Source organism: Malania oleifera, chromosome 11 (genome assembly GCF_029873635.1).
Source record: "Malania oleifera isolate guangnan ecotype guangnan chromosome 11, ASM2987363v1, whole genome shotgun sequence".
In the NCBI taxonomy this organism is placed as follows: domain Eukaryota; kingdom Viridiplantae; phylum Streptophyta; class Magnoliopsida; order Santalales; family Ximeniaceae; genus Malania; species Malania oleifera.
Window position 1 is genome coordinate 6,827,653 of NC_080427.1, and position 21,110 is coordinate 6,848,762.

The 21,110-nt window shown below is 35.6% G+C and overlaps 1 protein-coding gene across 1 annotated transcript; it reads left to right on the forward strand.

Annotated features, from left to right (window-relative positions):
* The first annotated feature begins 1,207 nt into the window (after positions 1-1,207).
* Positions 1,208-19,382, forward strand: LOC131167630 (pyruvate kinase 1, cytosolic). Its single transcript, XM_058126423.1, has 16 exons — positions 1,208-1,560; positions 1,783-1,879; positions 2,029-2,126; positions 2,583-2,738; positions 3,749-3,826; positions 4,400-4,531; positions 5,351-5,431; positions 5,562-5,633; positions 5,750-5,839; positions 6,444-6,588; positions 6,736-6,824; positions 15,618-15,713; positions 15,829-15,896; positions 16,085-16,184; positions 18,016-18,075; positions 18,868-19,382. Exons 1-16 carry the CDS (start codon positions 1,492-1,494, stop codon positions 19,018-19,020), a joined length of 1,584 nt encoding a protein of 527 aa, XP_057982406.1. The 5' UTR covers positions 1,208-1,491; the 3' UTR covers positions 19,021-19,382.
* Positions 19,383-21,110: the final 1,728 nt, after the last annotated feature.

Here is a 21,110-nt window from a genome sequence, read left to right on the forward strand (position 1 = left end):
TGAAGAGAATGGAGTGCCGGGGGGGGGGGGGATGTGAGGCGAATTACCAGGAAAGGGACAATTGGATAAAATGGGGCATTAAAGCAAAAAAATAGGGAATGCAATTGACTAGCAATTTGGCAAATTAAAACTGTGTGTGTGTCTGAGAGAGAGAGAGAGAGAGAGAGGCTTGAGCAAGTAAGGGACAAGTTGAGCAAGAGAGTGAGAGTGTGGGTACGACGGCAAATGTGTGCGTAATTTGCAATTAATTAAAAGTAGCGTGGTCATGTGATGTATTTTATCTATATTCAACCACTAGAATTTGAGAGTATTAAGTTGACCAATCAAATAATTAGGAGGAAATGAATAAAAAAAACTAAAATCTTGAAAATTTAATTTGGAGGCCCGTGGGAGCACATCGACCTCTTATAATATACTCCTCTTGTAATATACTAGTATAGATTTTTATTCTACTTATACCCTTAAACCATTCCTTCACGATACCTTCTCGAATCCTTTTATATCTAGCCTATTGGTTTTATCTTCATAACATCCTCTCTCTTATTCTTATATTCAAATGTCATTTATATTGTCAAACATTATAACGATGCATGAGCACTATTCACTTTAAAATAAAGTAAAAAGATCTTGTTGCAAATTGTTCAACCGAACTTGTTGAAATTTGTACTTATTCCAATATCTAATTGATTCATTTTTTTTATATATATGTTCTTTAATAAATATCACAACAAGCTCCTTTTTGCACATTTTGTTTTGTTCTGTTGCTTGAATATGTGGTAGATATTTAACTAACCTTAATAAAATTAGAAAATAATAATATTTTATATGCCATAGTAATTTAGAAATTTCAAACATTAAATCTTAGTTTTACTCCCCAAAAAGACACACAATACCTAGAAAGTCCAAAATATTTCTTCCTTTCAAGGCGGGCGATGGTCGAGTCCTGTGGGCCGCAAAAGCTTCCAAATCGTTTGATGGCTACGCGCGCACAATGGACTTTCCGGTTACCATGTGCTCCGCGCACGCGGCACTGAGGCTGGTGGGCTTAACTCGCTTCAATGGATGGGAAGCGGTTTCGCGCTTCGGCAATACGTCATACTCCATGGGTCCGACCCTCAGAGGGCCCACTTCCGGACAACCTGATCTCGCCACGTGGGCTGCCGAGAAAATTACCGCGCAAGAAATTGTAGTTCTTAAATGCCAAAGCGAAAGAGTCTCCCGATTCTAAAAACCGGGTGGCGGAGCGGTGGTTTTTCCTTTATTCCTGTTTTCAAATAATCCTTCTCTGCAAATCAAAAGGAGAAACAGTTCAGGTTGAAAAGACGGAATCATTGAATCAAAAGCCAGCATATTCGCTGGGCAAGCTTCAAGCTCTCCTTCGGTCCCTTAACGCTAACTCGGATCGAAGGCGCTCTCTCTCTCTCTCAGACCAGACCTCTGTCACTCGCCATTGCTTTCGGTTCTGCGTGGTTGAGCCTGTAATCTTCGAAGATGCATGCAAATCACTTGTTGCTCGAAGAGCCCATCAGGATGGCCTCCATCCTGGAGCCATCCAAGGCCGTAAGTTTCACTCCATAAATCTCTCTCTCTCTCTCTCTCTCTCTCTCTCGGATTAGAAATTCGAATTTTCTTATTTGTGGAAGCTTTTTGATCTATTATGCAACCTACAATGAACTGTTATTTTTTGATAAATATTTTGTGGATTTTTATCTTTTTTTTCTTCTTCTGTGGCGTTGCTGTTGTAAGTTTCGATTTTGAAAGTCCTTGTAATGTGTTTTACAGAATTTTTTTCCTGCAATGACGAAGATTGTGGGGACGCTGGGTCCCAAGTCCCGATCTGTGGAGATTCTATCTGGCTGCCTCAAGGCCGGGATGTCTGGTATTAAATGTTGCATCTCTTTGATTTCGTGTCCTCAAGAGTTGTTTCAATTCTGCAGATTAGGGTTTGCTATTTTGGGCTTCAAATTTGGAGGTTTTGAATGATGTTTTTCGTGGAGTCTTTTGATTGCTTAATTTTTGTCTTTGCAGTGGCTCGTTTTGACTTTTCTTGGGGTGACCCGGAGTATCACCAGGAGACTTTGGGGAATTTGAAGGCGGCCGTGAAGGCTACTAAGAAGCTTTGTGCTGTATGTACCTAGGGTTTTGCCCACAGTACCTTCTAGTGACTATTAAATATTTTTGGCAGTGTGCTGCGGTTTGTTCCCATTAAATCTTAGAACATAACAAGTTGACAGTAATAAAAAATCTGACCTCAGCTTAGCCTAGTACAATTCTTTTTACTTATAAAAATTTGCATACTTCGTAGTGGTTAGGATTTTTTTTGGTTTTGTCATTATTTTGTTTTTTGTTTTTTTCTTTTTGTCTTTGTCTTGTTTTTGTTTTGTTTACCTTGTTTTTATTAGTAATGATATGAAGAACTAATGCTTCCTCATTCGACTAAGATTAATTGCTTATTATTACTTGTATTGGTTATCTGCCAAACCTATCATCTTAAATTTTTATTTTTATTGTTTCAATTCCTCACGTGTCGGACTTGAAGGAAGAAAAGAATTGCCTGTGTGATGTTATTTTTCTCTTTCCAGGTTATGCTGGACACAGTGGGCCCTGAGCTGCAAGTTATTAACAAAAGTGAGCGATCAATTTCGCTTCAAGAGGATGCGTCTGTTGTTTTGACTCCTGATCAAGAGCAAGAAGCCTCTTCAGAGCTATTGCCCATCAATTTTGATGGATTATCGAAGGTATCAACGTGTATCACCTAATCATCAGAAAAAGGGAAAGTAGTTTTTATTGTAAAAACAAGATGGCTGGATTTCATGGAATTGCAACTCAACTAAATCCAATTTTGGTCTACCAAATAAAGCGTTAACAGCTTTGATGATAGTATGATACAAATTTTGGAAATATCCTTGATGGTTTGTAGTTGCTAGACAGCTTGAAGGTTTTGTATTTCACTTGAAATTCTTTAACACCAGAAGTATATCTTTGCTAACGATTAGTTTTCCCTTGGAAATATTTGTCAGATTTCTACATAGAAACCATTTAGGGGCTTGAAAATAAGTTTTTTCAATGCATTGAGGTGTTTTGCATAACTTTTTGCTTAGACCCTGTTTGTTTGATGGGATAGGCAGCGTTAGATATGTCATTTTATTCCATGTTTGGTTGTGTTAAATGCTGAAAAAATAATATATCCATGATCCACTCCTTATCCCATATACATTGGGTGAGACTTGTTTTAATATGGGATGTGTTATTGCATCCTCCATCCCATGGCTGGTTGCAATATATGTGCAATATATAACACACCATGGGCACTCTTATCCCATGTATACAGAATAAAATTATTCCAAAGAAGAGGTGGTAAGAAAAGTAATGAAAATAGGCTTAAAAATTAATAAAAATTATCTTTGCTCTTTTTATCCTTGTCATCCTCCCAAAATTTCCAAACACAGCCTGAAAGATAGTATATGCCATCTTTTTATGTGTGAATCTAATAGGATCCTGTGGAAGTTTGAGTTTTAAATGGTTTACAGAGTGCTATCATGTGTTCGAACTCATGCCTTATCATTAATACAATATGCTTGTGGTTGCCAGCCAGTTTGACATAGTGTATTCCACTCAATTTTCTCAACTTCTGAATTAATTTTCCTTGCAACAGTTAGTATGCCATTTCAGGATTCTTAAGTATCAAGTGTTTGTGTTCAGCATTTTGGATTGTTTCTTAAACGGACATTTGATTTGGTTTATGCAGGCAGTGAAGAAAGGAGACACCATTTTTGTTGGTCAATACCTGTTCACAGGAAGCGAAACTACTTCAGTTTGGTTGGAGGTATGGTGATGATGACCTTGAACCCAATTTGGCATATTTTGTTTTTATTGTCCCTAATAAAAGAATACATGGACGCTCGTGCACACACACACATGGGGAGAGAGAGAGAGTGAGAGAGAGAGAGCCCTCTGTTCTTTACTATTTTCTTCCTTAGGGTTGATGTGGGTATCTAGTGGGGTTTGCTTCGGGCCTCCATCCAGTTTTGTCTTTGATTTTTCTGGGGATTTTAAATTTTAAAGCTGTTGGTTGCCTTGACTAATTGGAAGATTATAAGATAGTGTTTACTGACTGAGAATTATCTTAATTGTGTACCTAATTGAGAAAATATTATCCAATTTAACTAGGGAAGAAATATGACATGTGGTGGTTGCCCTTTTTTGGTGTTGGGTGCCTTACTTTTCAATGAATTGTAATTTTGAACATGTTGGTTGTCTTGATTGAGTAGAAATTATACTCAACAAGAAATTGTTGTGCAAAGTTCGTTCCTAACTGAGAAAATTTTGTGCAATTTATCTGGGGAAGGACCACATTCATGGATGGCTAATTTTGTCTTACTTTTTGAGAATTGAACAGGTTTCTGAAGTGAAAGGAGATGATGTGGTTTGTGTGGTAAAGAATTCTGCAACATTGGCTGGGTCACTTTTTACGATGCACATCTCTCAAATTCATATTGATCTGCCCACACTTTCAGATAAAGATAAGGAGGTGGGCCCTACATTTAATTGGTGCATTATGAGTATGAGAACTGCCTCATTATGATGTTTTCCTGCTTCTTTACTGCTTCATTATGATGTTTTCTTGTGTCTTTCTTTTTCTTCTTCTCATCTTATTTTGCAAGGATGATTCTTTTCTTGTTTTATGTAGAGAGTGGGTTTTCATGGTTGCATAAATGGTGGGGAAATAGAGATTGCAATTTTTTCTTTGTAATGATACTCTGCCTTATTGGAAGCAGTTCCTTATTTTGCTTGCTGCTTCAAAGCAGTGCTATTCATGGCTAATCGCTCAAAGTTTTGATCTGCACTCTGACACAGTGCACCTATATTGTTAATCATTTAAAATTTGTGGACTGAATCTTGATCTAATAATAATAATAATAATTGGGGAAAGGTTAGAAAACTGTAAAAGAAAAATAGAAAGAGAATGAGTTTTCATAGTCTAGTACCAAGAATGGTGATAAATGACAATGCGCCTCCAAGGTTTTCATCGTTTCTTTTTATTCGAGATTGGCATTCAAGTTCAGTTTTTGTTTTTTTTAATATTTATTTTGATAAGAATGGTTGGGCTTTTGACAATGAAATGTTTTGCTGGCATGATAAAATAAATGAATTAAGATTTTAAACTTCGAACAATCCATGTCAACGTAAATAATGAATGTAATGTATTGCGAGCTCTTTTTTCTTAATTTTTTAACCCTTGTAACTGGTTGCAAGGTTCTTTGTCTCTGTTTTTTTCTTTTTCCTTCGTTAATTTTTCATTTGCATCCATGGGTTTCTTAACAAGCATATATATAATGTTTCATTTTAGGTCATAAGTGCGTGGGGTGTTCAAAACAAAATTGACTTCCTCTCTCTTTCCTACACCCGACATGCTGAAGATGTTCGTCAAGTAAGTATTTTTTGAATTTATTCCCCTCATAATGTGCTTTACTTTCTTTAAGTTCCCAATCTATTTCCTTAAATTATTTCTGTTATTTCCTTTACAACTAAAGGGCTGTTTTTTTTTTTAATCAATGCAGGCTCGTGAGTTTCTATCTAAATCGGGTGACCTTTTCCAAACTCAAATTTTTGCAAAAATTGAAAACGTTGAGGTTAGTTGCTTGTCTTGTTATCTTGGATGAGATTGGCTCAGTTTCTCTAATGAAATAACATCATATGGAGTTTTGCTATGATGGTGACACTTCTTCTTCTTCTTCTCTCTCTCTAGGGCCTAACCCATTTTGATGAGATCCTACAAGAAGCTGATGGTATCATCCTTTCCCGTGGAAATTTAGGTATAGATCTCCCACCTGAGAAGGTCAGTTCTAATTTGGTTGAAGTGTATTCATTTGAGTGGAGTTGATATTTGTGCAATCAATTGGTGGTTATATAAGTGGTACATTTTTTAATATATGCCCCTTGGCTTATAGTAGGGACAAATTTCTCACAGATAGAAGCAATCATTTATATGCATGAAAATTAAACTTTTTCTTGTTAGTTTTAAAGAAATAACGCAATAAAGAAAATTTTATTTTCATTTGATGTGGTATTGGCTTTGTAAAGTTGTTTGCAAGTAGAGGGAGGAGGAGGATAATTCTTTTTTTTTTTTGGGGGGGGGGGGTGGAGAGTTGAGACCCCCAACTTCTTTTAACATGTTGACTCATTGATTTCAAATTGTACAAGATATTTTTCTTTTGGTGAAAGGTCAAATTTTATTACTCTTTTTGTGCTTAACATTGGCATTGAGTTTTTGGTTAGGTATATTTTACATATCAAACGAGGTAAATTAATGAGTCTGTAGTACAAATATATGCCTGCTTTGAATTCAATGAAAAGCATAGGAAATAATAGGATTCAATTAATGCTTTCATGTTGCTGTTGTGTTGTTGACAACCCATCCGTTATGTTTATGAATTTTGCAGGTGTTCTTATTCCAAAAAGCAGCTGTTTACAAGTGTAATATGGCTGGAAAGCCTGCGGTAGTTACACGAGTTGTGGACAGTATGACTGGCAATCTGAGACCAACTCGTGCAGAGGCAACCGATGTCGCCAATGCTGTATTGGATGGTGTGTAACAATTTTTCTGAACTAGGGAATTACTACTTTTTGTGGAGTTCTTGGCAACTCCATTCTCTATGTATGGAATGTTTTTTGTTTGATATTTTAATAGTTCTTTGCTGACCTTATTCTTTTACAATCTTAAAATGGGTGCAGGAAGTGATGCAATACTTCTTGGTGCGGAGACTCTGCGAGGATTGTACCCTGTTGAGACTATCAGCATCGTTGGTAAAATTTGTGCGGAGGTAAATACTTCCTGTTTTTCTTATTAACTCCAATGTTGCCCAAGTATCCTTTTACCCTTGTTTCCAATTGCAAGCTATAAATCTGTGTGACATGGTTTGTCAAGATTTTTAAATTTCATAGTGCCTAATAATGTTTTAAATCTGAGATATATTAGTTGCAATTTTCCTTTTGTCTGATATGGCTTTCTACCTGCACCTCTTTTTTTAGTACATATTTTTTAATTTAGTTTGGGCCAGTGGCTATATTTATAATTCTTCAAGTGTTCAACATATTAGTTTGCACTTTTTTGGGGTTGAAAAAAATCCACTTGCCTGTTTGCCTGATGAACTTGTTATTGATCAATTGGGGCTGGGGTTCTTCACTTCACATGCAATTAATTACATGGACATGGCCCACACGGATTTAGACAATGAAAGTTGATTCATCCAGGTTGAAGGGAAATTTGAGACTGGATAAAGAGGGTAAGGGTAGTTTTTGTTTGTTCGTGAATTTAGTCCAAATTGCAGATGATGCTGTGGCTTTCTTTGGTGGTGGCGAAGTGGGTTTTTTTTGTTTTTTGGGAGGGATTGGCATTGGGTTTTGGCAAGCTGGGAAGAGGTTTTCCAAGTGTTAAGAATCAGTAGTGTGAAATATTGTTGGGCGACTCGACCAACAAAAACTTGCGAAAATCTTGGGGCTAGGGCTGGGATGGAAAGGAAAATGCTTTTCGGTGTTTCTTCCTGGTGGATCGAAAGGGAATGCATAGAGAGTTTGTGAAGGAATTCTACGTTGGCTAAGGGAATTTGATACTGGTAATGGTGAAACAGGCAAAGGTTCACAGCAAAGCTTTCGTTCATGGAGCCAGGTAGTGACTGCTGAGAAGAATGAGATTTATGAAAAATGTGGTTGTGCATTGCAGCCGTAGCAGCAGATGCAGAAGCAGCCTTTTTGACTGTTTCCGAAATGATGGAAGAGGTGGCTAGGGTTTTGTTGGGAGATGGACGTGCGTTGAATATGAGTTGGAGTGGCCGGTATGTTTGATCATTGTGTTGGACTAGGGCTGGATATTAGGCAGTAAAGGTACTGAGGTGGGCCGGATGAGTGAACAGCCCAAAGTTCTAACTGCTTTATGTCATGAGCAAGCCCAAATTATAAATGCCTACAAGTTATGATCAAGCTCATGCCTAGCGGAATTTGAATGAAAGATCCGGTTAGGTTACTTTTGATCCATTTTATGGTCGGCCCCAGAATGTCTGAAGGGAGGAGCAGCCTGGAAAGTAATAAAGCGGGTGCCCATTCTAGGATTTTAAAGGGAGGAGCCCAAGATATTGATGGGCATCCTAATAAGGCCCAGTACTCTATTAAAGAAGTACGGGGCATGTGAATGGGGAGAAGAGGATACTACACGGGTCAGGGACTGTTTTTGGAAGCACCCAATCGAGGAAGAAGAATAGGAGCACCTCATCTTTGTAGACTAGGGTTAGTGACAGGGTTAATGGTGAGTGTGGGAGGCTGGATGAAGCCTCTGTGTCCTCGGTGGGAGAGGGATGCTGCTATGTTGAAACTAGGAAAGGGTCAGGTACTCTTTTTGGAAGCATCCAATTGAGGAAGAAGAATATGAGCACTTCATCCTTGCAGACTATAGTTAGTGGCAGAAAAATGGTGAGCGTGGGAGGTTGGATGAAGCCTCTGTGTACTCGGTGGGAGAGGGGGATGCTGTCATAACTCATAACGAGAACCTGAAAACAGACTAGTGAATGATGCTTGTTGGGTGGGGTTGGATTATGTATCATGTAGGATGGGAGGAGGGATTTAAGAGTTTAGATGATGTGGCGAATGAGCACTGGGAAGGGTAAGCGTGTGAAAATGTTGGTGGTAATAGGTTTATGTCCTTACGCAGGCTGAGAATGCTGCTGTGGTTAGGACTGAGCGCTATTTGGTATAACTAAATTATTTGACCAAACCGATTGAATTTGGTAAGTTGGTTTGGTTAATTTTATAATTTTGTTCGGTTCAGTATGGATTTCTAAAATTTTTGGCTTTTCGGTTTCATTTCGGTAGGACCCTTGATAAATTTAGTTAACTGAATTAACTGAACTAATGCATAATATATTAAAATATGTTAAAATGTATATATTAGTATATGTTAATTCATAATTCATATATCCATGCCAAGATATACGAGTGTGTGCGCGCGCGCGTGTGTATACATTATACTTTTGTTAATCCATTAGTAAGCAGGAGATAGGAATACCCAAATACCCAATGACCATTAGTTCATTACTTATAATTCAACTTGGAGTTAATTATATTTGGTTACACTTGGTTAGCTAGTTTAATCGAATTATATTTCAATTAGTTATCAATTTGGTGTTTGGAAGAGTTTGATTTGGATTGGTGAAAGCTTTTCCTTAACTGAAATTTTTTAGTTATTTCAGTTAATTATTTGAATTAATTGTAGTGACTGAATGCTCTCCCCTAGCTATGGGTATGGGAAAAGGTACTGATCTGAAGCAAGGGGATTAGAACGAAAAAAGTTTAGTAGTAATTCTGAAGTTAATGTTTTGTAGAATCATTGAGTGGTTATTGGAGAGCTAAAGTGTTGACACTAGTCAGTTTCATCGCAATGTTGATCTGTTCCTAGAAGAATTTCGGTAACAATATCACTATAGTTCTGATTCATCTGATTTACTTGGGGATTTATCTTATGTACCTTGTGATGGAAAAGTGAATATGAAAACAAGAAGCAAAAAATAAATTTGAGAAAACTTATCAGTTGAGATGTGTGTAGCACTGCCCTTAGGAAGATTTTACCACTCCAATATGATGCAGAAGGTTCGTTGTCGTCTATCCCCAGGATAAAACAACCCTTCTGATTGGTGTGCACCCACCAATTGTGGGATAGGAACAGCACGACTTGGTTAACTTGGACACATATTGTAGCAATGATCACAAAAAAAGAAATTAGCATTGGATCAGCAACAAAAGGATTTTTTATAGAGAAGAATTTTGTGAGGAAGAAGAAGAAAATCATAGCAAATCACGTTCTCAAAACATATATAGCCTTGAGATACACACGCACGCACAAAAAAACCTATTAAAAACGGTCAACAATGGTCATAAAACTGTTAACACAACGGTCATATAACATTTAATAACAATGGTCACTTAAATAAACATTTACTACTAATATATTTTCATAAATTATTTAAAATATCGTTAGAGGAGAGAAGTAGTAATGACTTTTGTAGTACTATTTTTTACATATACCATCAATCCCCCTCTATTTCGAAAGACAAAAGAATATCTAGGTTAACCAACTAGAATATTAATTTATCGTATTTGGTGCCTTTTGAGCTATGAACAAGACTTAGGAAGATAAGTCGTGATTCACAAAAATATGGTGAAACATTAAGTTTCTATGAACCATAGTTCCTATTGTAAGTTAAACAAGCTTACCATCCACATTACAATCTTAAGCTTAACTATTCAATGTGGATTGGCGCGAATAGGCCATGCATACTGCCTAGTTTTCATGAGTACTTTAGCAATCTTGCCTAAGAAGATTACATAGGAGCGACTACACTCCACACTCATATAGAGGTGAACCGTCAAGTGTGCATTGCAATTAAGTACACCACCCATAAGGGCTATGGAATTCATTAAGAGCTAGTGCTCAACCTCACACATTGTAGTCTTACACCATCCTTACCAAAGGAATGGACATTTATAGATTCAATGATAGTATATGCAAGAACAAATGATGACTTGTTATTACCCATATGAACCTACTTCATGAGATCTCCAATCACATAGATTAGATTACCATCATCTTTGACCTTCAGCTATAGGCATAAGCCCTATTCCCCTCAATGATTCGCACATTAGCTTTCTACCTAGTGGTTTAGTTAGAGGATTTTCTAAATTCATCATTGAGCTCACATAATGTAGGGAAATTACCCCCTCACTCAAACTGCTTTACAACTTCATGTCATAGGCATATATGCTTGTTTTTCTTATTATAAATTTCATTCCTTGCATAAGTTGTTGCTACTTGGTGACCACAATGCATTAATTTTATCCACAAAGGGGTATATAGTGAGAAATTTCTTCGTCACTCAATTTTATTTCTTGCCATCTCTAAGGCAATAAACTTGGACTCTACGGTAGATGAGTTATAATAATTTGGATAATTTCTAAGACACAACACCCCCTCATAAGGTAAAGACATAACCACTGGTGGATTTTGTCTCATCTAAATAAGAGATTCATTTATCATTGCTGTAACCCTCTAATACAATGGAAAATACACTACACATGATACCGTAGTCCATGGCACCACTCAAATGTCTAAATAGTCTTTTCAATGCATTCAATGGTCCTAGTTTGGATTGTGGTTTTATCTACACAATCTACAAAATTACGTATGCTTTATCAGGATGAGTATAATTCATTAAAAGCAACTAGCTTACAATTATCTTAGCATATTCTGACTGTGATACACTGCCACCTCTATTCTTCTTTAACTGTAAATTTGCATCAATCAAGAAACATGGAAACAGGTTCCCCTCTATAATAAAGTGCACTCAGACATCCTCTAATGACATGTTTTCCTTTTGTGCTACTTACAACAATGCCATGTAGCCACCAAGGTAGCTATAATTTTTAGCCCCCCCAACAATTTATAGCATTTTCTAATATGGGACTACACATCCATATCACCAATCAGTTCACATCAAAAGAGGGAAAGAGAACTTAGATAATAAAATCTCAACACTAATTGATGAAGATAGTCCTAGACGAGACAATCACACTTAAATAAAAGTATGCCATGGCAATTCAAAAATTTTCACAATAAAAAAAATAGTTTCAACTAATTATTGAAAATAAAAATAACTCTTATAGTTATTTTCGTAGAAAATTCATCTCATTCTATTACTTTGCCTATCTCTATGCACTAGTTGATTATGTAATAGTAATGTTTCCTTTGGTGTATGTTGTTTGCGGATGATATTGTCTTGATTGATGAAAGTAGGAGTGGAGTGGAGTTTAAGTTAGAACTTTGGAGAACCACTTTAGAATCAAAAGGTTTAGGATAAGTAGGAATAAGACAAAATTTATGAAATGTAATTTTAGTAATGTAAAGAGGAGTTGTGGAGAGAAGAATAAACTTGGCAATCAAGAAATTAGAAACACTTATAAATTTTGATATCTTGGATCTATTATACAAGCGGGAGGGGTTAAAGAGGATGTAATACATAAAATTAAAGTTGGTTGTGTGAAATAGAGGAGTGTTAGGTGTGTTGTGTGATTGTAGAATACCCTCAAAATTAAAAGGGATGTTTTATAAGACGGCTATAAGGCTAGCTATGCTTTCTGGTTTAGGATGTTGGGCAACTAAGAAACAACATTTACAAAAAGTAAAAGTTTCGGAGGTGCGAATGTGAAGGTGAATGAGTGATATAACATTAAAAGATAAACTAAGGAATGAGCGTATATGTAGAACAAGCAGTCCCATTCCCACGGGTTCTTATTTTTTATTTTTTATTTTTGACTAAATTGCGTCCATTATTTTGGTTGGTTGGACATTAATACCCCTATAATATACTTTCTTTTGGGAGAAGGCAAGAAGAAAAATATAAAAAATAGAAATCAGGAAAAAATATTATTATTATGTTATTATAATATTACATAATATGTTAAAATTTGAAACTGTAATGCCCTCCATTCTTTTGGTTAATTTGATTATTATGTGTTAAAATTTTATGATGGTTGGAATTTTTAGGACATAGATTGAATTTGTTACATGTTGGAATTGGTGTATTCCCAAGAGGGGGGTGGGGTGAATTGGGTATTTAAAACTTTTCTCCTAGGTCATCCAAATTTTATAAACAGTATTACACAAGCCTAGAGTCTTTCTATATAATCATAAGCCCAATTAAATAATCAAACAACGCATGTACTACATATAATAAATCAAACATAAAATATATATGTGCTGAAATTGAAAGTGCGGAAAAATAAAAGCTGCACCAGATATGTGATCGGGGTTCGGCCAATACTGCCTACGTCCACGCCCCAAGCTCACAAGAAAGAGGATTCCACTAAGATTGCTCACTTGCGGGTGGAGCAACACCGTTTACAACGTCCCTCTCCTTACTGGGTAAGGGAATACCCCAGGTCAGATTAACAGGGCCGACCCTAACCTTTACAACACCTTATCAGGAAGGTGCACCTAGTTCTCATAACCGGGTTTGACCCAGTCCGGTGTTCTCCTAATCAGGTCTGAGCAAGTCCGGGGCTATTCACAGGGCTAGTTTCCCTCTTCCAAAAAGCTGTTGGGAATACAACAAATAATCAAATGAAATATTTTTCGTACAACAAAGAATGCTTCTATACTAAGCAGATGTGTATACAATATACACAATGCCCTCACGTATGATATGAAATGAAGCTCAATGTGAGTATGGTGATTTTCTCACTAAAATAATCCTTAAATAAAAATATATATATGATGGATGTTCAAGGATTTAAACCCTAACAAAATATTTCTCCAAATATGTTTTTCCCAAATAAAGTGCAGGAGAATCTAGGGTTTTTGCTTACAAATGAACTTGCAAAAATAGTATGTGTGAGTGTAAGCACGATTGCAATAAGACTTTCCAAGCACAAATTATATGTGCTCAAGTCTTTCAAAAATAACTAATATAAATCTTCTCAATAATATTTATTAATAAAATATATGGAAGATCCAAGAAGCAACTCTCAAAAATAAATTTTCACAAACAAAGAACAAGTGAGAGTATAAGCTTTGGATGAAGAAAATAAATGTCCAAAGATTAGTCAAATGCTCTTCAAAATGATTTTAAAACAAACGAGTGTAAGAGAGTATGAGTACTATACTTTTAAAAGATTGAAAGAATTTGAGCAACTAGAGGAGTATGAGTATTAAAAATTTCAGAGAATTTTTCTTAATGATTTTTGCTAATCTTGTCCTAATTAAGACAAATGAAGGAGTATATATAGTTATTGCAAAAAATATACATGGAGGTCATTTTGGAAAAAGATTAATTGAGTTTAATTAATTTTAACCTTAGTTAGCCACTGTAAAAATCCGACCAACTTGAGAGGTTCGGACTACCACTCTAACAAGTTCGGTCGATTGTGATAATTTTGAACTGAAGATATGGTTGATCGTCTCAAGGTGATTTTGAACCCTTCGTAGGTTCGGTCGACCAAGACAAAGGATGGTCTGCTACTCATCTAGGTTCAGTCGACCGTGGCCAAAAAGAACTATACATTTGGTCGACTAGACAGTTGGGGGGTTAAACACGTTTCGGTTTGGTTGACCTAGGACGATACATTCATTTCAGAACGGTTGACAGCGTGAAGTCAACGTGTTGACTTTTGATCGGTTCGGTCGACCAAGGCTTTTACACTACCAAGGGTTCGGTCGACCGAGGCTTAGTCTTTTCAACCTACAATGTGTTCAGTCGACTAAGTTGGTTATTACTAGAAGGGTTCGGTCAACCGGAGCTATTCAAAACATAAGTTTGGTTCCCTACGGTCAATCTATGGTCATATTGAGCTTTTTATCCACATCATGCATGCAATGCATTATATTACAGACCAAATTTAAATGCAATACAAATTAAAAATAAATGTTTTCTTTATTTTCTTTGCTCTTTAATCTTCATGGAAAACGCCTGATCATATGAGTTTTATGCGTCTTTGGCTTCCATTCTTAGTCCCCTATGTGTGTGTTTGAATTATGACCTGTTCAATCACTAAATACACACATTAGTAACTTGTGGTTTGTCATCATCAAAATTAGGGAACGGACTCAAAAAGCCAACATTACATATTTTTAATAGGTTTTTGTGCTGAAAATATAGTTATTTTTTCATATATTGTTCATACACCAACCAAGAGTATAATGATAATCCTTTTGAAATTCTGGCAGTGGTTCCCACATTGACATGGGCATCCTCTGTGTACATTCTCAAAATTCTTATAACGTAAACTGATAAAAAATATTCCCATAAGGCTGACATCCCATTCTTAGGAATGATTCCATGGGAAATATTTTAGATTCTGTGAACCAAGCGCCTCTGTAAGGGCACCAGGGTAGGAATATGTGGCAGTTATGACTTGTACGTGGATAGGGTATATAACCAAAATTTGATGGAGAAAAATCAATGGTTTAGTAGCTTGTTTGGATGTTGTCCTAGTGTACTGTGACAAGTGCCTGTACAGGATATCTTTGTGAAAATTTTGTAGATTTTTTATGTAATAGAAAAAGCATGGTTGGGGTTTTAAGACTAAGAATTTGTGGGTTTGTGGGGAATGAAAGTAAAGGTTAGGTGCAGAAACTGACAGAAGAAAAAGGCGAATGGTTCTAAGTGGCTCAGCTAGAAATTCTTGGACATCACACCAAGATTGTGCTGGCATCACCTGTGGTTAGAAATTGCTTCACAATCTCAGAAGAAAGCATAAAGCATATTTGCTACTGGAATACTCTTGTAGTTTGTTCTTCCACCACTAAAAAGGAGTTGCCTTGTGTATGGGTGCGAGTTTGCTTGTGTGTTGACTTGTAATAATGTAATCTTAATTGTAAAGCTTGGTATCCAAAATAGGAAACTGCCGAACTAAATTGTCAAACAATTCCTCACCTCACTAAAGCTCGTGTAGGAGAACATAAAATTTGGTTTATTTCTACATGTTCCATGTTGCTTCATGGCCCAGCTTGAAGTGCAGATGTTTTGTAGTGCGGCTCTTACTAATGATGAACTTTTTTCCAAATTGCTGAGCAGGCTGAAAAGGTTTTTAATCAAGATCTGTATTTCAAGAAGACTGTCAAATATGTTGGAGAACCAATGACCCACTTGGAAGCAATAGCTTCTTCTGCGGTATTTTTCTTTTGAATGTTCTTGTAATTATTTTTTTATGATTATTTTGTTTTGTTTTTATTTTTTGATTTGATTTGCTTTTGTTGAGGTTGTTCTCTGTTTGCTTTCTGTTTAGGTCCGGGCAGCTATTAAGGTCAAGGCATCTGTTATTATTTGCTTCACGTCGTCTGGAAGGGCTGCGAGGTATGTTGTAGATGAATAGTTGAATTCAGCTATACTTTATTTATTTATATATATTAATTTTTTTTTGCAAGCTGGTCCCCTGTGGGTACCCATTTTTAGTTTATATTTTCTTTCATGAACAACATTTTTATAGCAATTTTTTCATATGTACTCTAAAACAAAATTAAATGTTTTGTGTATATCTGTAGATTGATCGCAAAGTACAGGCCAACAATGCCTGTTCTATCAGTTGTCATACCTCGCCTCAAGACCAATCAACTAAAATGGAGCTTCAGTGGTGCATTTGAGGTACATTTTGGCTTTTTTTTAAAAAAAAATAATAAAAAGATAATATGTTATGGCAAAGTTAGTTTTGATACTTATGTGCATGGAAACTGAATAAATGTCACCTTTTTTGCAGTTAATATAGATGAACTTTTCTCCATTACCGCAATCTTTTTAACTTTTTGAAGGAAAACTTGTTTCTTGATTTTGATGGCAATAATGCAATCACCAACTTCTTTCTGCATGCTCACTGTCATAGGGTTTGATTATTGTGTCTTGATCTCACGTTGGGTTAAGGTATAAGGATGAAAGATTTGTGTTTTTCTGTTGTTTGAAAACTTGAACTCACATTGGGTTAAGGTATAAGGATGAAAAAGTTGTGTTTTTCTGCTGTTTGAAAACTTGAACTCACATTGGGTTAAGGTATAAGGATGAAAGATTTGTGTTTTTCTGTTTGAAAAATTGTATCATGTTGATCTCATGTTATGTTCTGTATTGATTGTATGCTGCCCAAAGTGTTAGTCAAATGAGAAAATTGCTTGAGCTAGAGAAAATTGCTTGAGCTATCGCTTCTACATGGGAAGGACACCTTTAGATATGTGTTTGGGAAAATGCTGTTTCAATTTTGAATATCATTTTTACCTGCGGCTTTTGTTCTTGCCACTTACCTTCCATTATCAAGTTTGAAGTGCTCTATTCACGACGTTCAGCCCCCCCCTGTTCTTGTCAGGGATCAACTCCAGTCCATGAAAATCATATCTGAGGCTGCCCATACTTTTTAAAGAAACCAAGAGTTAGAAGTCATTCTAGACCTACTTTTGATCTTCTGTTTCATGCATGGGACAGCTTTCAAGTCTGCCTAAGTACCTCAAAACTGACTGGTTCACTTTCTTGATTCCGATGGCATAAATGCAATAAGAAACTTTTCTCTGACCTCTTAAAACAGTTCGTTTCAATTATTAGATTAGCATCTTAAACTCACGATGGGTTAAGATGTGTATGCCTGCGTGAGATTTTTTTTTTTTTTTGACTATGTATCTGATTGTAAGTTGGCAAGCGTCGAATGAGCGAATTGGTATACTTGTCACCTCTGTGTCAGGAAGACAACTCCTTCATCTAGGTGTTTGTAGAAATGCTATTTTCATTTTGAATAATCTATACATTGTGTTGTTAGTGTCTTCCATTAATAAGTTTGAAGTGCCTTCTAGCCTAGGTTTAGTCTGTTGTGTTGTCATAAACTGACTCCAATCTGCAATATCATATGTAAAAAGGCCCATGTTACAATGAACTCGAAGCCAAAGGCCCATGTTACAATGAACTCGAAGCCACTGTATTTTCGGTTATGAAGTATGGCCCTACTTTCAATTAGGCATAAGTGCCTGAACATTCACCCGCATTTTTAGAGATCAGATTTTTCCCTGTTTCTATGATGCCAGATAACATAGGCAGTGTTTATGTGGAACAAATAGCGACAGTTCATATGTGCTATAAAATTCTTGATATTTCAATTCAGTTGTCAGTATGGCTGTACTACCTAATTGGCAAAAGCATAATTTTACTGGGAGCTGATCTCCTTGGGCTTTTCTTTCTTTTCTTCTTCGAATCATGTATTTTATTTGTTTGTGTGCTACTTGATAACAAATAGCGACAGTTCATATGTGATAAAATTCTTGATATTTCAATTCAGTTGTCAGTACGGCTGTGCTACCTAATTGGCAAAAGCATAATTTTACTGGGAGCTAATCTCTTTGGGCTTTTCTTTCTTTTCTTCTTCGAATCATGTATTTTATTTTTTATGTGTGCTACTTGATATCCAAGCTGATGGATCTATGCTATCTTCTTTGATAATGGGCAGGCAAGGCAATCACTTGTAGTCAGAGGTCTCTTCCCAATGCTTGCTGATCCTCGACATCCGGTAAGTTCATTTTGTTCGTGTAGTTTTGTGATTGCATATGTTGAAAGATGGTGTGTGTGGCTGTTTTCTCCTGCATGATACAATAGATGGTGTTCCAAATTTGTTTAGTGATTCTGATAATGGTTTCATTAGTTCATTGTATATGATGGATTTTCCACCTCTAAATACACAATTGAAAACAGGATGGACAAAAAGTTCATTTCATTGGCCAAACATGGTTTTTTGTGAACCAGGTGTTTTTTTTTTTTTGTTTAATTTATCATTGGTCATCCATGAAAGAAACTTGAGCTTGGATCTATAGAGGCACAGTAAGATTTGTGGACTCCGGGGCCTACAGTAATGGCCTTCTTTATGTCCAAGCCTCGTGTGGGGTTCAACCAAGGTGGTGTGGTGAAACTCAACTGATTGCTGCCTATTCCCATTTTCCAATGATTGGTGAATAGTGACCTTGAGTCATTGCTTCATACTAGAGCATTTCTCAAGGGATTCGATGAGATTACCCTGGCCTGACTGCAGGTTGTAACATTATGCTCATAATGTGCCCTATGGAGAATTTAGATTTCGCATCATATCCCAATATTTCTTTGAAATCCTTGATACTGTAGTGATATTACCAGATATTTTTCTGAACTGAGTTGTATCAAGTTTTTAGGATTTGTTTTTTTTTTTTTATAAAAATACTGGTTGCTGTTTAAAAAGAAGGGAAAAAAGAAGAAGACTAGTTTTGTGTTTTTGGGGGTACCAACTACTTGTCGATGGGTGCACTAATTGGGTATTTGACCTGCCTTGCAGGCGGAGTCCACAAATGGAACCAATGAGTCAGTTTTGAAGGTTGCCCTGGACCATGGAAAGGCTTCCGGAGTGATTAAGTCACATGATCGAGTCGTCGTTTGCCAGAAGGTTGGGGATGCATCTGTGGTCAAGATTATCGAGCTTGAAGATTAGAATCGCATACTTTTACCGTTATTTTTAGTTCTTTATCTTTTTGGTTTTTAAATTTATTTTTTAGCCTTATTTTTGGAAAGCTGTGGATGGCTTTGTGGTTTGGCTCGGAGGTGTTGAAAGGTTTTTGGAGACTTAGCTCTGTTTTGAAATGCACCAAGAATGTAAACTGGGTAACGTACATTTGTTTCACTGAAAGTTGTGGAAAATACTCGGGCATATGGTCCCTTATTCTATGGCGCAGATCTGCTAATCAGATCTGATCTGATGAGTTTTTTCCCCCTTAAAATAATGTTTGTAATGTACCGTGCCTGCCAAGGATGAGAACAATGAAACGAGCCAATAAAATTCTAAATTCAGCACCAGTTACAGAGGTACTTGTTATTCGACTGTTGTTTTGTTCGGAGGCAGCTTCTGTTGATTGTCTTCTAATTATATCGTGAATGTTTTGTCAAGGAAAATGGTTGGTGCAGTTAGCATTTTATTTCTTTTGTTATTATATATAAAAATAATTTCTATTTTAAATAATTCATACTGCATATGAAAAATATGAAGTCTAAATCATTCTATGAATCAAAATATTTCTATCTTTTCAAAGAAGAAATATTCCTGAAAATAGTTTTTTGTAACCAGATTTATACAGAATTGAGTCATTTTATATATGTCATGAATCTAGAACCTTAAAAATATAAGTCTTCAATGAAAAAAAGATTAATATCACAAATACTAAATAATCAAGCTATGAGAAAGGAGGAGGTGGTAAAGGAGAGGTATGGGAACACGACACTCGTCTTTCATTTGATTCTAGTGTAATTGTGATAGTCAATCCTATTATTAGCTTAAATCGTCCAATTAATTATGTGGTGAACATTATATTTTAACATGACGCTCGTTTACAAGGAAACAAAAAAAAAATCATGTTAATGTGTATAAACCATAATTAATGTATACAATCTCTTTTGTTTTATCTAGATAGACACAATTATTTTATTATATTCCTATAATTTAATGAAATATAGGAATTCAACACAATCTTAATCATAATTATACTTTTTTATTTATGTATGTCGACACTCTCTTAAAACTAAGGGGTCATTTGGTATCACCAGTAAAAATTAGAGAAATGAAAACTAGAAATGAAAATTAAAAATCAGAAATAGAAATTAAAAACTAGAAACCAGTAAACTATTTGGTTAATATTTATAAAATTAATATAAATTAAAAAATAAATTAAAAAAAATACTCATTTCTAAAAAAAGTTGTATAGTGTGAGTTTTTTTAAGTAAAAGTTGAACCTTTTAAAAGCCAAACAAAATATTTCTAAAAAGGAGTTAGGCTTAAAACTACATTTAATATTCCAAGAAGTGAACCTTTTTTGACTTGTTTTTGAAAATATTATTCCTTTTAAAAAAATTAAATTTTATGCCGAAAAAATAAAATTCGATCACACCCTTAAAAACAAGTTATGAATTGATTATCATACATTAAAAGTTTCACATATACATCTGACATACAACATATAAAGTCAAGTAATTGCAAAATTTCTATAAGAGTGTAGATTTGTTTGACGCTTTGTCTCAAATATTTTTGCACTACAATATTCTGACTTTCTAAATATATCTTATGCATATTTATCGCTTATCACATAATAACTTATAATGTATACACATATATTTTAAAAATATTGTATCTACATATTATTTTAATTGCCTACTATATTTTTAAATATTATTGTATATTAATTAAAGATTAACTTTATTTGACATTTTCCATAATAAAGACTACTACTAAGTCATATGATATCTTTCTTTTATACTTAACTATTGCTGCCAAAAATCGAACAGCTTTTGTGGATCGTCCTTCGACCATGGCCACTTGATGAAAGGAATCAAATAATAATGACTTGAAGGAAATGAAATGTACTCTGGGGGATCACTCCAATGGCTAAGTTAGGAACTGTGGGAAACTCTATGTAAGAACCCGAACCGTGATATATGGAATAAATAAATAAGAGAAGGGTAAACTGGTAAATTAAGCAGGCTTCGTTGACGAATCCATAATTCGTTGACGAGGGCCCTTCTGTTGTTCAGCGA